General features: G+C 41.0%; 1 protein-coding gene across 5 annotated transcripts in view; it reads left to right on the plus strand.

Moving 5' to 3' along the window:
- Positions 1 to 13,915, plus strand: part of FRAS1 (Fraser extracellular matrix complex subunit 1) — a 428,720-nt gene that overhangs the window by 194,367 nt on the left and 220,438 nt on the right. For all 5 annotated transcript variants that reach the window (XM_045857864.1, XM_045857867.1, XM_045857865.1 and 2 more), the window contains exons 11-14: positions 814 to 849; positions 2,263 to 2,410; positions 3,859 to 4,002; positions 5,280 to 5,414. In XM_045857864.1, coding sequence (XP_045713820.1) covers positions 814 to 849; positions 2,263 to 2,410; positions 3,859 to 4,002; positions 5,280 to 5,414 — 463 coding nt within the window. The remainder of the gene's footprint in view (positions 1 to 813; positions 850 to 2,262; positions 2,411 to 3,858; positions 4,003 to 5,279; positions 5,415 to 13,915) is intronic.

A 13,915-nucleotide genomic window follows, 5' to 3' on the forward strand; every position in this document is an offset into this window, starting at 1 on the left:
AAGCTTTTAAAATGATATTATTCTTGTTATCATGCTGTTAGCATTATTTGATTAATACTGGTATTTCATAGTTTAGTCATTCTCATTTCTTAAGAATTTAAGAGGTTGAAAGTTCCCCATAAATGTTGAATCTGTATTTTCTCAATCATAGTATTAATTTTCCTGTTTATTTTTGGAGGTAAATTAAGCCCAGTGGAATTAAAGTAAAGCAAATTGTTTTAAATAAGTACAAATCCTCATAATGCTATATCTAGTACCATACAAGTTTCAAGAATTTGCCTTTACAAGCTTAGATCTCTTGACTGAAGTCCTTCACATCAAGGGGAAGTGAAGCCAAGTACTAAAGCACAAAGTGAGAATGAGAATTTAAAAACATTTCTGGGGACCTAGCTGGTGTGGCTCAGTGGATTGAGTGCCATATGGAGAAGCAATGGGTCACTGGTTCAATTCCCAGTCAGGGCACACGCCTGGGTTGCAGGCAAGGGCCACAGTAGGGGGCACATGAGAGGCAACCACACATTGATGTTTCTCTCCCTTTCTTTCTTCCTCCTTTTTCCTCTCTCTAAAAATGAATAAATAAAATCTTTAAAATATATATAAAAATAAAAATAAATAAAATAAAAACATTTCTGGGCATGTTGACTTCACCTCCTATTGGTATGCTTCTCTTGTTTTCAGTATAGATAGATTTTATTCCTATTCATAACTGATCAATGATGTTGCATGTCACTTGGGGAAAACTAATGGAAAAATAGATAGATCAGCCTAATGGTGTTTTAGTGGTATAATAAATACATTTCTCTTTGTTTGTAGATATCCTCAAATGTGAGTACAGTTAAACATATTCCAGTAAGTATAGATTTTTAACTTTATATAAATATTTCTAAAATTATTTTAAGCAATGATCTGCATACACTGTTCTGGGGAAACATACTGCCTTAGTGTTTTTAACAGTCATGTTTGATGGCCATGGCCTGGGGTTAAGAATCTTAATGATAGCTAAGGCTTTGAATCATTGAACTTTTCCCCGTTTCTTTAGCTTTTTTTTTTTCACAATTAGTAATTAATACTTTTCCAGCTATAAGCCCCTACATTGTATTTTCTGTTCTTGTGATGATTTTCTCCTCCTGATTTTTTCTGGCCTGAAAGACTCAGTTACCTGTTAGTGCAGTTTCATGGACCACAAAGTGTTAAAGAGAGAGCTTTTTGGGTCTTGAGAGTGTTCAGTCCCCAGGAAATACCAAGTGTTCATTCTATGTTTTTTGCAGGACACTGTTGTACAGTTTTGTTTCGTTTTTTAAGGGAAAATGTAAGTGTGTGTGTTCATTCAAGCAGCCTTACAATTCTGGGTTATAGAATCTGCTCTGCCTTGAAATGGAAGAAAGCACTTCTGCTTTCTCCAGATAATGTTTCTCATTGTTGCTAAATATTGTCGAGTTATTTGGAATTTGAACATCAGTTGGCTTAATAAATATTTTATCAAGTCTTTATTTTAAAATATGCTCCTCTATTTTTACCTGTTTTTACCTTTTTCATCACCCCAAAACATTCCAGAAGGAGCATTTGTCTCTTTCCTATATCCAGGGCGAGTGGGATAGCAAGAAACAAACAAACAAACAAACAAATTGCTCTTTATAATTCATATTGGATTCTCTGTCAAAGTACTAATGTTTATTATCATAATTTCTTGGCTGAAAAGAATATTTTAGTGTGAGGCAGGCCATGGCACACCTACAGCCCACTAGAAAGGCACCTTTGAAAATGTTCATTTTAAGAATACAATGACCCTACTGTTACTTGTAGTGTAGTAACCGTAAGGAAATTAAGGCTTTAACCAGCTTCCCACTGTGATTATAAAGATTGTATTTAATGTACCTGCTAATCACTAGGTACTGAGTAAACCCCTCTGGTGGTGTGTGTGTGTGTGTGTGTGTGTGTGTGTGTGTGTCAGGACAGGTTGAGAAATAAGTGTTCTCTGCTTCTTGCTTATTCTGATAGTCCCACTATGCTTTCACAACTTATCTTTCTGCCTGGGTTCTACATTTAAATAAACGAATTGAACCAAAACAAGGATGGAGAAACACTATCATTTTAAAGTTGAGACATCTCTATTGCTGTCCTATTTCAAAATTAGGTTTGATGTGGTACTGATCAGGAGCCTTCCCTTTGTCCCCTATGGAAATGATAGGTTCTCCATCAGCAAACTCCTTTCCGAATCTGTGCACTCCGGTAACAGAGATGATTCTTTCCTGTCTCATGTAGGAGGGGGAGAAGTGGGAGGACGGCCCCTGCAGGGTGTGTGAGTGCCGGCGCTCTCAGGTAACTTGCTATGAGCCCTCTTGTCCTCCGTGTCCAGTGGCCACACTAGCCCAAGTGGTGAAGGGACGGTGCTGCCCGGAGTGCACATCAGGTGGGTCTGCATCTAATTTATTTCTACTGAGATGTGTTGCTGTCAATACATTTAGAAAGACACTGTTCCCCCGACCTCTTGCTTTCTTTTTTCAAGCCACCCATTGGGGTTGTTGGTTTGTTTGTTTCTTCCTTCCTAATTTTTCTAACAAATGATGTTAATTAATCTTTGTCCAGGTACTTGCCAAATTCCACCCATTATGATTATATGACCTTTTAGCAAGTCGTTGACCCTCTCTAAATCTTCATTTTCTTGTTCAAATGTACCTTACCTATCTCACAAAATTACTGTGCAAAATCAGATAACATAATTTTTGAAAACTCCTAAAGACAATTACATGCATTAGGACTGTTTCATTTTCAAAGATATAAGAACAATTGCTGAAGGTTTGTTATGAATGTCCATTTTTTTAAGGTGGGCTATTAAACAGATGGTTCCTTTTGGAGTTCTCAAAACGGTGTTTGAAGTTTAATGACTCATTAATTTCTTCTAAAAATTTTTATCTACTTGTTCTGCAACTCTGCTTTCAAATCACCTGGGGTTGAATTAGTTCCAGTTAAAAATTGTTGGCAAGCACTAGAGTTTCTCTGGCTGAGCAGTAATTTGCCTATGAGCTTAGTCTCTTGGAGAAGTGGCATTTTCTTCTATTCACATTTCATGATTAATTGTTTTCACCCATGGGTTGCAATTTTTAATATTGGCAGTTAGTGTTCTTGTAGTACTCAACTTATTTGGGCCAATCACAGTGTTCCTGGGAAGAGTTTATTATGGGAAAAGCAAAGCAACTCTGTGGTTTAATTGCATTACCTTCACTAGACTGGTTCTCTGGGCTTTCCAAAACAGATATGTAGCACATTGTAGCATACCATGCCTTGAAAATCAGGTCCTTGACAACTTCTAAACCTGAGAGCAGTTCTTTGCTGACAATGACCATTAATTCAGTGATAATCCCAATTACTGAGAATGAGATTTTAAATTTTGGAGAAAAAGAAAACCGGCTGTATTTTTTAAATAAAAAATAATGATTTAAAAAATTGTTGCTTTTGTCTTAACTTTTATACACATCGCAGCTTAAGAATATCTGAAAAGTCATAAATTATTGAACCTGTTTAAATCATATACAATGGGGCTAGTCATTCCTGTCTTAAGAGGCATTCCAGTAGGGACAAGTATTAGTAGGGCTGGTTCGGTGATGTTTATAGCATCTTCAATTTGAGGCTACAGGGGACAGTGATAGTATTTCACATAAGGAGAGATTCTTGGAAATCTTGCATTGAAATCTTTTTTGTTTCTATTTGACATTCTTTTTCATACCTAAGTTCCTGAGTTTTCTGTTCTTCATATTCTGTACAGCTCATACACCCCAGAGATTCTTTCGTGGAATGATGGAAGAGAGGTAAATCATATGGCCTTTATTGTGTTTTCTTCTTCTTTGTCTTTGATTGCAGTTCATTGCCACCCAGACTGCTTGACTTGCTCGCAGTCCCCAGACCACTGTGACCTCTGCCAGGACCCCACAAAGTTGCTGCGCAATGGACGGTGTGTGCACAGCTGTGGCCCAGGGTTCTACCAGGCTGGTGCTGTCTGTGTAGGTATGTCCCAGGCAGATAGTCTGGAGTGGACTGAAGCCAACTGTTGTCAAGGAGGGGGTCGTGGATGCAGGAAACACACCACTTCCAAAAACCATTAATGGGTAATAAAGCCATCCATGGGCTATTAGGCACCTCTACCTGCAGATCTCTTTCTTCTCATACTTTACAGGTATTGCTGTGCTTGCTGGGAGATAGGTGGTGGGGAGGCTGGATGCTTGCTAGGCAGTCATGGCTGGATTTTTCACTTCTGAAGACTTTCCAGGATGGTGATATCAGGATGCCTGGTGTCATTTATTAAAATACGTAGGAAATCCAAGATAGGACTCTAGAATTGCCATGGACCTTACTAGAAATTTCTCATTTTGCAATTGTGGAACATGTGGGATGGAGAATAAATTGGCTTTCTCAACATCACACAGGTGACTGGTTATAGAGGTTGTCTGTCACGGGTTCCTGCCACAGGATCCAGAATGGGTTCATGTACACTTTAGAATTCTTCTTCATGTGAAAAGGAGAACTCACCTGAGAAAATTTGGCATAGTTAAGGGCAGATTGTAGTTACTTTTTTTCTATTTCGGACTCATAGGGTTCACTATGAATTTAAGAGTGTGTAGGTTCACACCCTGGCTGTGAGTGTTTAACCTCTCTGTGCCTCAGTATTCTTATCTGTAAAGTCAGGTAACTGGTATCTTCCTCACAGGGTGTCAATACATGTAAAGTATCTAGAATAGTATCTAGGGTACCAGGGCTAAAAGAAGGTTAACTGCTTTTATTATTTTTACAATTATTCACTTAGAATCCTTTCTCTCCTGATTCATAAACTTCAGACTATTTGAAAGTTATTTACGTCTCTAACATAGGCTGTGGAGAGAGAGAGGTAAGGGGTATTTTTGTAAGATGGTTGAGTGAGAAAGATGCTGGGGGCTAATGGATAAGAAGAAAAGAACACAAGCCCTTGAACTAGAATATTCGTGTGACCTTGGGCACGCTACTTAACTTCTGTGAGCTTGTCCCTCATCTGTAAAATTGGGATTAAAAATATCTACCCCATAGGGTTGTGGTGAAGATGAAATGTATTCATATATGTAAAGCACTTTGTACAGTGCCTGGCATGAAATATATGCTGCAGAGATGAAGGCTAAGCTATTTTCTTGCTTTTCTTGATCTCTGTGACCCCAGAGCCGCAGAGTCTGACTGTATAGGAATCAGCTCTGGGCTGGTGACTCGGAGCTAATCAGAGCTTCCCTTTTCTTTCTCTCCATCTCCTGCGGAGCCAGCCTGCCAGCCTCAGTGCTCCACGTGTGCCCACGAGCTCGAGTGCTCGTCCTGCTGGCCTCCCCTGCTGATGCGGCACGGGCAGTGTGTGTCCACCTGTGGGGATGGCTTCTACCAAGATCACCACTCCTGTGCAGGTAATCACTCACCAGACCAACAGTGGGTTGGGCCACTGAGAAAGAAAGCCACTCCCTACTCCCAAGCCGTCTTGGATCACCAAGCGCTATAAGCAGCTTTTCAAGTAAGAGAAGAAATTCTGAATGAGAATCCTGATGGGATAAGAACAGCTGATGGGGGAGATGGCACATGTTGTTTTTATAACCTTGTTAGTGCTTTAACGATGTGCATATGTGATGCAATTTCTATAAGTCCTCCTGCACACATCTTGGGGCACTGGGACAGTATTTATCTAACCCCATAATTTCGGTTCAGGATTGTCATTATATAGTTAGAGTTTTCATAGTACAAACACACAGGGCTTGAATGAAAATAAAGGGGAAATACATCTATATATTTTCTTTTTTAAAATTTTTATTTAGATTTTTATTTTTAGAGAGAGAAGAAGGGAAGGAGAAAGAGAGAGAAGCATCATTGTGTGGTTGCCTCTCATGTGTCCCCTACTGGGGACCTGGCCCACAACCCAGGCATGTGCCCTTATAGGAAACTGAACTTGTGACCCTTTGGTTAGCAGGCCTGTGCTCAGTCCACTGAAGAGGTACACTAGCCAGGGCACATCTATATATTTTCTAAACTTTATTTCTAAAGAGAGATGGGGAAACAGAAATAAGGAACTGGCATCATAATAACAAATGTGGACAAAAAAGTAGGCATTTAAGTTTGCTCTTACTTTACTATCTATATATTTTATTAGCTTTATATGTCTACTTTTATTTTAAATTAAGATCTAGTTGACATTCTAATATTGTCACAGACTCTGGAGGTGTCAATTGTCTTTATATAATTTCATTTGTTGTTTATACTTGATCTTTTTCAATAGTGATTATAATCGTGGGTATAAGTGAAAAAAAGTAAATATATGAAGAAATTTTTAAGTGCAGAAATAGGAGAAGGTGTAATGGTGAAAGCAAAGACAGGAAGAATCCTAGTAAGTTCATCTTCTAGAGGAGACTGGGAATCAGATGTGTCCAGAAGCTAAGGTGGGTGTGCAGTGGTAGGTAAAGCTGGGAAGGCAGGCAGGCTGGTGGGAGCATCTAGGGTGCATCACCCCAAGTACTGTGGTGGTTGCGCTCTGTAGCTGAGGAGGAGATGGGCAGATTCGTGATGAGAATGGGAAGGTGGGCCAGCCTGAGGGTCAGCTGATATGCTCCTTTCTTTCATGCCCTTGGTAGACTTTCAGGAAAATCATTTGAAGGGAAATATTAAGAGAATAAGTGCACAGTATTCCTCAGATGTGCAGGCTGAATAAGCTCCAAGACCATGTGAAGGCCCCACGTGGAGGAGGCTGCTGGCCCCCCATTCCTGGTCATGGTCAGAGGCACCATCTGCAGGACTATGGACACCACCTTGAAGGGAAACGCTGGTACTATTTGTGCATGCAGACGTGAGGATTGTGGGGACAGTTACACTATAGAATGTGAAGGACCAGTGTTTCAACAGGAGTTTCAGCCATGAAAGAGAAAAGAACCCTTAATGTTTATTACCTATAATGTTCTATTTACCTGTTATTTTAGAACAGGTTGAGAATGGGCACATACAAACAGCTTTGTAAGTGACTAATGGTTGGGCAATTTAGGTAAACTGCTGAAACTTCAATTTGATGAAATTATTGAATGTATTCTTTACTCCTTTTTTCTATGCCATCAAAGAGACCTCCTACTGGCACTCCTGTGACAGATTTGCCTTTAAAAGGGAATTAATTTCCTTTAGATTTTATTCCTCACTCCATGCCGCCTCCACCCCCTGTCATATGTCCTTCAGACATACTTACTTTTTTATTTCTTTCCTGTTTCTTTTGGGGGGAGAACTTTCCAATCTCCCATGCCCAGTGTTTTAATTGGTGATGTTAATGCTGTTTTAGGGCATGTTAGAATGGGTAATGTTTCATTTGATTATTGGTTTACATAGCTGACTGCTTCCACTTTCTATTCACACACCCCTACTCAAATGCCTCTAGTAGAGAGTTGCTGGGGAAATTTGTTCACACTCCTTCCAGGGAATTAAACCAATTTGCTTTAGTTCAGCCTGGTTGCATTTTTATGCATAAAATGAGAAAAAAGGAGAGAGCAAGAGGAGAAAGAGAGAAAAGCAGAGAGTGTGGTCTTAAAAATTAAAGCTAAACTTGTGACCAATTTCTATATATCATTCAATGCTGAGACAACTACCCAAATAGTGTTTGTTTTTTTTAACTGAATTTCTTGGGGTGACATTCATTTGTAAAACCATGCAGGTTTCGCGTGTACAACTCAATAAAACATTATCTGTATACAGCATCGTGTGCCCATCAGCCCAAGCCAAATCTCTGTCCATCCCCACCTTCCCCTGCTTTGTCTGCCTCCACCCCCTTTACCTCTGGCTGCCACCATGCTGTTGTGTCTATGTGTTACATATGTGTGTTTTTTCTTAATACTTTCTCATTATTGGAATTTTTTGCAGTATTTCTGCTTGTGTCATTTTTGGTGATTTTTCACCATTGACCTTGGAAGTCAATCAGTCAACCAGTGCTCTTCCAGTATGTGTTAAACTTTTCAAAAAGAAGCCTGCCATTCTGTGGTGGCCACAGATTTTTTTTCTGGATTCATTCCTCTTGGCAGGGTCATTTGTGTTATGAATGGCATGATTTTCCACTTTATTGGCCCATCAAAACAAAAAGCCAGTGGACATTGTACTGAGGAAACTAATGATCAGAAATTACCCAATATTCGGGCTTGCTGTGTCAAGTGCAGGCAGAGTGAAAAACGTGGGGCAGAGCCGAGTGGTGCATTAACGGGGCTCTTCCACCCAAGGGTTCAAGCCAGTGAACCAGAGAGGAGGGGAAGAAGACAGGTGTCCTGCCAGAGAGCCACATCCTAGGGACCCTTATCATGTTCCCTTTCCCTTGACCTTGTGGCATGCGCACGCGCACACACACACACACACACATACACACACTGTATGCATACAGGCCTGGACATATGTGTGCATGTATTAATACTCTTGCTATGTTCTTGTGCTTGAGTCAACTGAATAATGTTGTACATATAGACCACATTTTGTACCCCACACCAGTTCTTGCTTCTCTTCCCCTGCCTCCTCCAACCTTGGAGTTTGATCCTTTATCACTTTAACATGCAGCACCACCCAGTTTTTTTTTTTTCACCAATTTCAATCAGAGACAGGTCGCATGTAAGCGGTCTCTTTCCCACAGCTGGTAGGGCCAAGTTGTAATCACCCTCTCAGTATCCAAATCTCACATTTTAGGCCTGGCATTCAGGCTTCTGCCTTAATGTCTTGGCTTCCTTGGCCACCAGCTAGGATCTGGTCCAACAACCCTGTTGGCCACTCTGTTCTGCCCTCCTTGACACCATGGACATCTGGTCCTAGGACTGGGCCTCTGCTTTGCTTTCTGCCACCTTGCCCTGCTGTGACCCATTTTCAGGAGCTAATAGCCTATCTCATAATCATTCCCAGCCTGCTGGTCAGGTTTGATGCATGTGTGGCTGCTCCTTGCCCTATCCTTGACCCCTCACCACACCACACAACCTTGCACCCTTCTTGCATGGCTGCTGGGTACCACTTTTCCTGAATGCATTGTATTCTTTCTACCAGAGTGATAGTTCCATTGCCTCTTCTTAGAAATCCAGGTATTAAATCTGAATCTGGATCCAGACGGAGCTCGCCATGTCCTCAGGACCATCTTGCTTGCTTGTCTTTCTCCTCTTTTCAACCAACCTGTTCCATGCTGATGGGACCCTTGAATTGTACACACAACAAATCCTAGATATAAGAGCCCATAGGAAGAAAAGTAAAAACCAAACTAACACACACCATGTGAGATTAGTTTAAAATGAGTAGCTCAGAAGACTATAGACTTAGAGTAGAGAAAGAGTAGAATTTAACCCATTTTTACATGTGCATCAGTGTTTGCTTTGGCTACTTAAAACTTCCACTATTCACAAAGGCCTAAGGATGGAGCTGTATGTACCCCATGGCAGGTGCTGCCCTTGTTCTGCAGACCCCAAGATGGGAGGCAGGGAGTGCAAAACACGGTGCTGAAGACTGTTGGCTCTGGAGCCCACCTGCCTGGATTCCGGTCTTGGCTCTGTCACTTGCAAACAGCACATTCTTTAATTCTGTGCTTCATTTGTCTAATGGGTAAAGCAGAAACAATAACTTCTGCCACATGGTATTGTTGTAGGGATTAAAGGAGTAAATTCACACATGTCCTTCATAGGATGGAGCCTGGTACCTAGTCAGGCTGCATATGTTTTCGGAGACTTGGATTTCTGCTTTCCCCTCCTCCTCTTCCCTGTTCCTCTTCTCTCACTCCTCCATTTGTTCTTTTTTGACCACTACTTTAGGTCCTGAGGATAGGAAGATAAATAAGACTCTGTCTTTGCCTAGAGTGAGCTTCAGTCAAGGCAAAGCTAGCTGCTGCTTATAGAGCCACACAAACAAAAAATAAAAACACAAAGACCTCTGCAGTTTATTTTCTATCTGATTACTGTGTGGTCTTAGATTTTTGAAACGTGAAAGATCAGACAGTTGAACTCGGTCACTTGTTGCTGTGGGGTTTGGAGAAAGTCACTTAATCTCTTTGAGCCTCAATTTCCTCAACTCTAAGACAGGGATAATATTATCCATTTCAAACCATTATTACGGAGTTAGAAGAGATGTTTGAAAATGTAAATATATTTTGCCTTGCACATGGTATAAGTCTGTGAAAAGACAGCTTTTGTCATTATCGTATTTGTTCCTTTATTCTTCAGTTTATGGGAATGAGAACCGAATAGCCTGCACTAAAAAATGAAGAGTCGCGCCATTCGTGTCTCATCTAAAATAAAATCTACTTGTGTATGTTATGGAGAAGTAGACATAACGCAGAGAACAGTTTACTGTACTCGTCACAACAAACTGCAATCCTTCCATTTTCTTTAAATGCTCAGATTAAATGATGAGAAACTGTAATTATTTGTTTCTCAGCCAGTATTATGGTATATTTAGAGGGAAAAATGCATAAGAAAACCCATAAAATTTACATACAGGATGCTGACCTAGCTGAGACTTAAAAGCTATGGTTTGATCAGAGGAACTTCTAAAGGTTAATTATTTGTTGGAACTGTGCTCGACAAGCACAGCCTAGTCACTTGTGGAAATGAAGCACTAACCCCTGGGGTGCAGGTCCAGAGCCACAAAAACCTAATGGGTCTCCCCATTATGTTCCAGCCTGTGGCTTAGCCTGGCCTTGCCAAGTCCAAGGCAGACCTCTTGGCAAAGGCATTTGTGAAACTGTTTTTCTGAAATCTTCAAGAAGACATGAGCCCTTCTTGTCTTATTGGGATAGTTGTTAAGCAGGTATTCTTCATGTTCCATCCCCCTGCCCTGCCCCTGAAATAGAGGGTCAGTCCCAATTTCAATGCCAGATTGCACATTCACTTTGGGAGCCTAGCACATCCTACCACTTGCTCTTCACTCATTTTGTTCTGCTTAGCTTTGTTCAAATGTTCGCTGGCATTCTGGAGCAATTATGATCTCTCAGTTGCTGAAGGCCTTGGAAATGGGGCTTATTGCTTGAAGTGACATTCCTGTCTTCTCCACACTGTTCAATGAGTATTCTCAGAGCCTCTTCAGTGTACCAGCACCAGGGATACAGCAGTGAACCGACAGACACGTGCCCTGTGGTTAAGGAACTTAACTTTCCCACTGGGAGAAGAGTGTCAGCAAATAAGTAAACAATTAAGATAATCCGATGGTTCCTGGCTCTCTGAATTCATTGCTATCAGTGCCATAAAGACAATTTTAAAAAGGTATGTTGTAGGACGTGACTGATTATTGAGGCAGGGATAGGTCTAATACATTTGAATTCCTCACATTGCTGAGTACATATAAGGCCTCTGGAATCATTTTTGTTTAAAACAAGTATGATAAACCATTGCATGGAGGAGAAAGGACAGGAATGTACAGGCATGCCTAGACTTCGGCATTCAGGTGATCTGTCTTCCATTGAACTTCTATTATTTACTCCCTGTCAGCAATTCCTGGCTAGCTGTGGCCTGAGGAAAATTACAGAATCTCTATTTTTTTCCTCCTCCTGTTTTTCTTACCTTAATTTCCTTCTTAAGATAGTTGGGTGCCTTATCAGTGCTGGAAGGGTGACTAATTTTTTAAAATCTCCACTCAAGTATATTTTCCTTGATTTGAGAGAGAGAGAGAGAGAGAGAGAGAGAGAGAAACAGAGAGACAGAAACATCGATGTGAGAGAGACACATTGATTAGTTGCCTCCCATATGTGGCCCAACCAGAAATCGAACCCATAACCTAGGTATTTGCATTGACCATCGATCAAATCCACAACCTTTTGGTACATGGGATGATACTCCAACCAGCTGAGCCACCCAGCCAAGGCTATAAGGGTGATTCTAAAAAGAAACTGTCATTGGAACTTGGGGAGTGTCCATGGACTCTTGAAGCTGTTCAGAAGGGACGACCGCAGGATTGCCTTCCTTATATGGATGTTTCTTGAGTAAACTGAACTCAGGGAAGCAGGTGACAGTGGCATTCCAAGTCCCCTTCCTCTTTGTGTATGCATGCCAGGGATACATGGAGAAAAGAAGGAAAAAGCAGCTGGTAGTATTTTGCTGGGACCTTTCCTGTGGCAGGAGACTGGCTGTGTTTGGCATCTGTCTGTGCTGCTTGCAGACCCCAGCTGTGTGTGCCAAAAGACAAATGACAGAACTAAAGGATCATATACCAGCAGAGAAAGCCTGCCACAGACGCAAGGGAGTTTATCTTCCAGACAGATCCCATTCTTCCTGACAAATCTGCACCCCCAAATATTTCAGCTGTGGATTACAAACTAGTGACATGTCTTCTGGCTCTCTGCCCAGTTCCTAATGTTCTCAGTTATTTCAGCTAGACTATGTGGCGTACATTCTTTCTCTTCCTTGTTCCCCATCCCAACACTCTCAGTGTTCCACCCTCCCCTCCGGTTTTATGTCACCTGCAGAGCTCACAGCACCCCTATGCTATCGCTGCCCAGATCTGAGCAGGCTCTGCTGGAGCAGCCAGGAAGTCTGAGAGCTCTCCCCATCAAAAGCTTGGTTTTGGTTGGTGGTTCCGTCTTTGGTGCTTCAGTTTCTGTACACAAATAGACTCAAGGCATCACTGGAGAAATCAATAGCCATTTAATTAACAGGTGCTGAGGAAAAACCTAGGGAGTGCTAGCAGCTGTGAGTGGCCAATGGTCTCAGTGGAGGGGGTTCCATTAGGCTCATTGAGCTAGGCCTAGGTAGTCGCTGTACTGAAAATCTTCTGGGGGTACTTGAATCATATATTTAGGAGTACAGGCAGAAGGGCAGGAGGTAAAAAGGATACGGATGTTCCTGGTAAGCTGGCCTGTCTGTCTTTACCTCAACTTGCATAAGCTATGAAGAGCCAGCCAGCTTGTACATCCCTCTCCAGGTGGACCTGCCAAATCCTCCCTCAGCTGGGAAGCCTTGCCTTCAATTTAAGCTCTGTGTCTACAGAGGACCCTGCTAAAAATTCAAATGTTCCCCAAGGCGAGTAAAGCATCCAGCTGAATCAGAAGTGTGATTAATAGATAACTAGCTATTTACCTAGGATGTGCCTTTGGGAAAGGACTACAGGCTTTTATTTTCCTCCTTTAGTAATTCTTCCCATAAATACTAAATGAATTCATGTTTATTCCCAAAAATAATTTGATAAAAGTTAGTAAAATTCAAGGCACACAAAAAAAGGTCAGTGAAAATCCCTGACTCAGGCTCTCCCAAATCATTCCTGTTAGTATTTTGGTGATTGTCTTTCTAATTTTTCAGTTTTGTGTGCGTGTGTGTTGTATACAAAGATATATGTACACACATTTATTTCTTTTTCAAAAGTAAAATCACACTGTATATATAGTTTTATTGCCACTTTCTCCATGTTATTTATGATCCTGCTACATCATTTTTGTTACATAACTTTGCATCTGTGGCGGCTCTGCAAGAATTCACTTAGCCAACCCTCTGAGCCCGACATTTCTTCCTGATTTTTCCATTATAAATAACCGTGACATGAACATTTTTAATAGAAGTTGTGCTAAATATATTTGATTAGTGTAAATTCATAGACATGTGATTTCTGGGTCCAAGTATAGATATGTACGTTTTTAAGTTTTTGACACGTGTTCCTATATTGCTCTCTTAAACGTGGTAATTTGTACTCCTCCTGGAAATGTGTGAGAGTGCCTACTTCCCACCACCCTTGTCAAAAGTAGGTATTATGTCTTCTTAAGTTTGTCAATTTGATTGATGTAAAATGGAATCTTGTTTAATTTTTTTCCTTTTACTAATTTTTGGAATTTATATGAAGAGAGTTGAGTGAATCATACTTATCCGTTCATGGGTCATCTTCTTCATTGGCCTGGGCCAGGTTATTCTCTTGCTTCTCTGTCTGTCCCCCTGTCCATCCATTCTTTTTTGTC

The sequence above is a fragment of the Phyllostomus hastatus genome, unplaced genomic scaffold, assembly GCF_019186645.2.
Source record: "Phyllostomus hastatus isolate PE091 unplaced genomic scaffold, TTU_PhHast_1.1 phas_scaffold_1674, whole genome shotgun sequence".
Classification (NCBI taxonomy): Eukaryota; Metazoa; Chordata; class Mammalia; order Chiroptera; family Phyllostomidae; genus Phyllostomus; species Phyllostomus hastatus.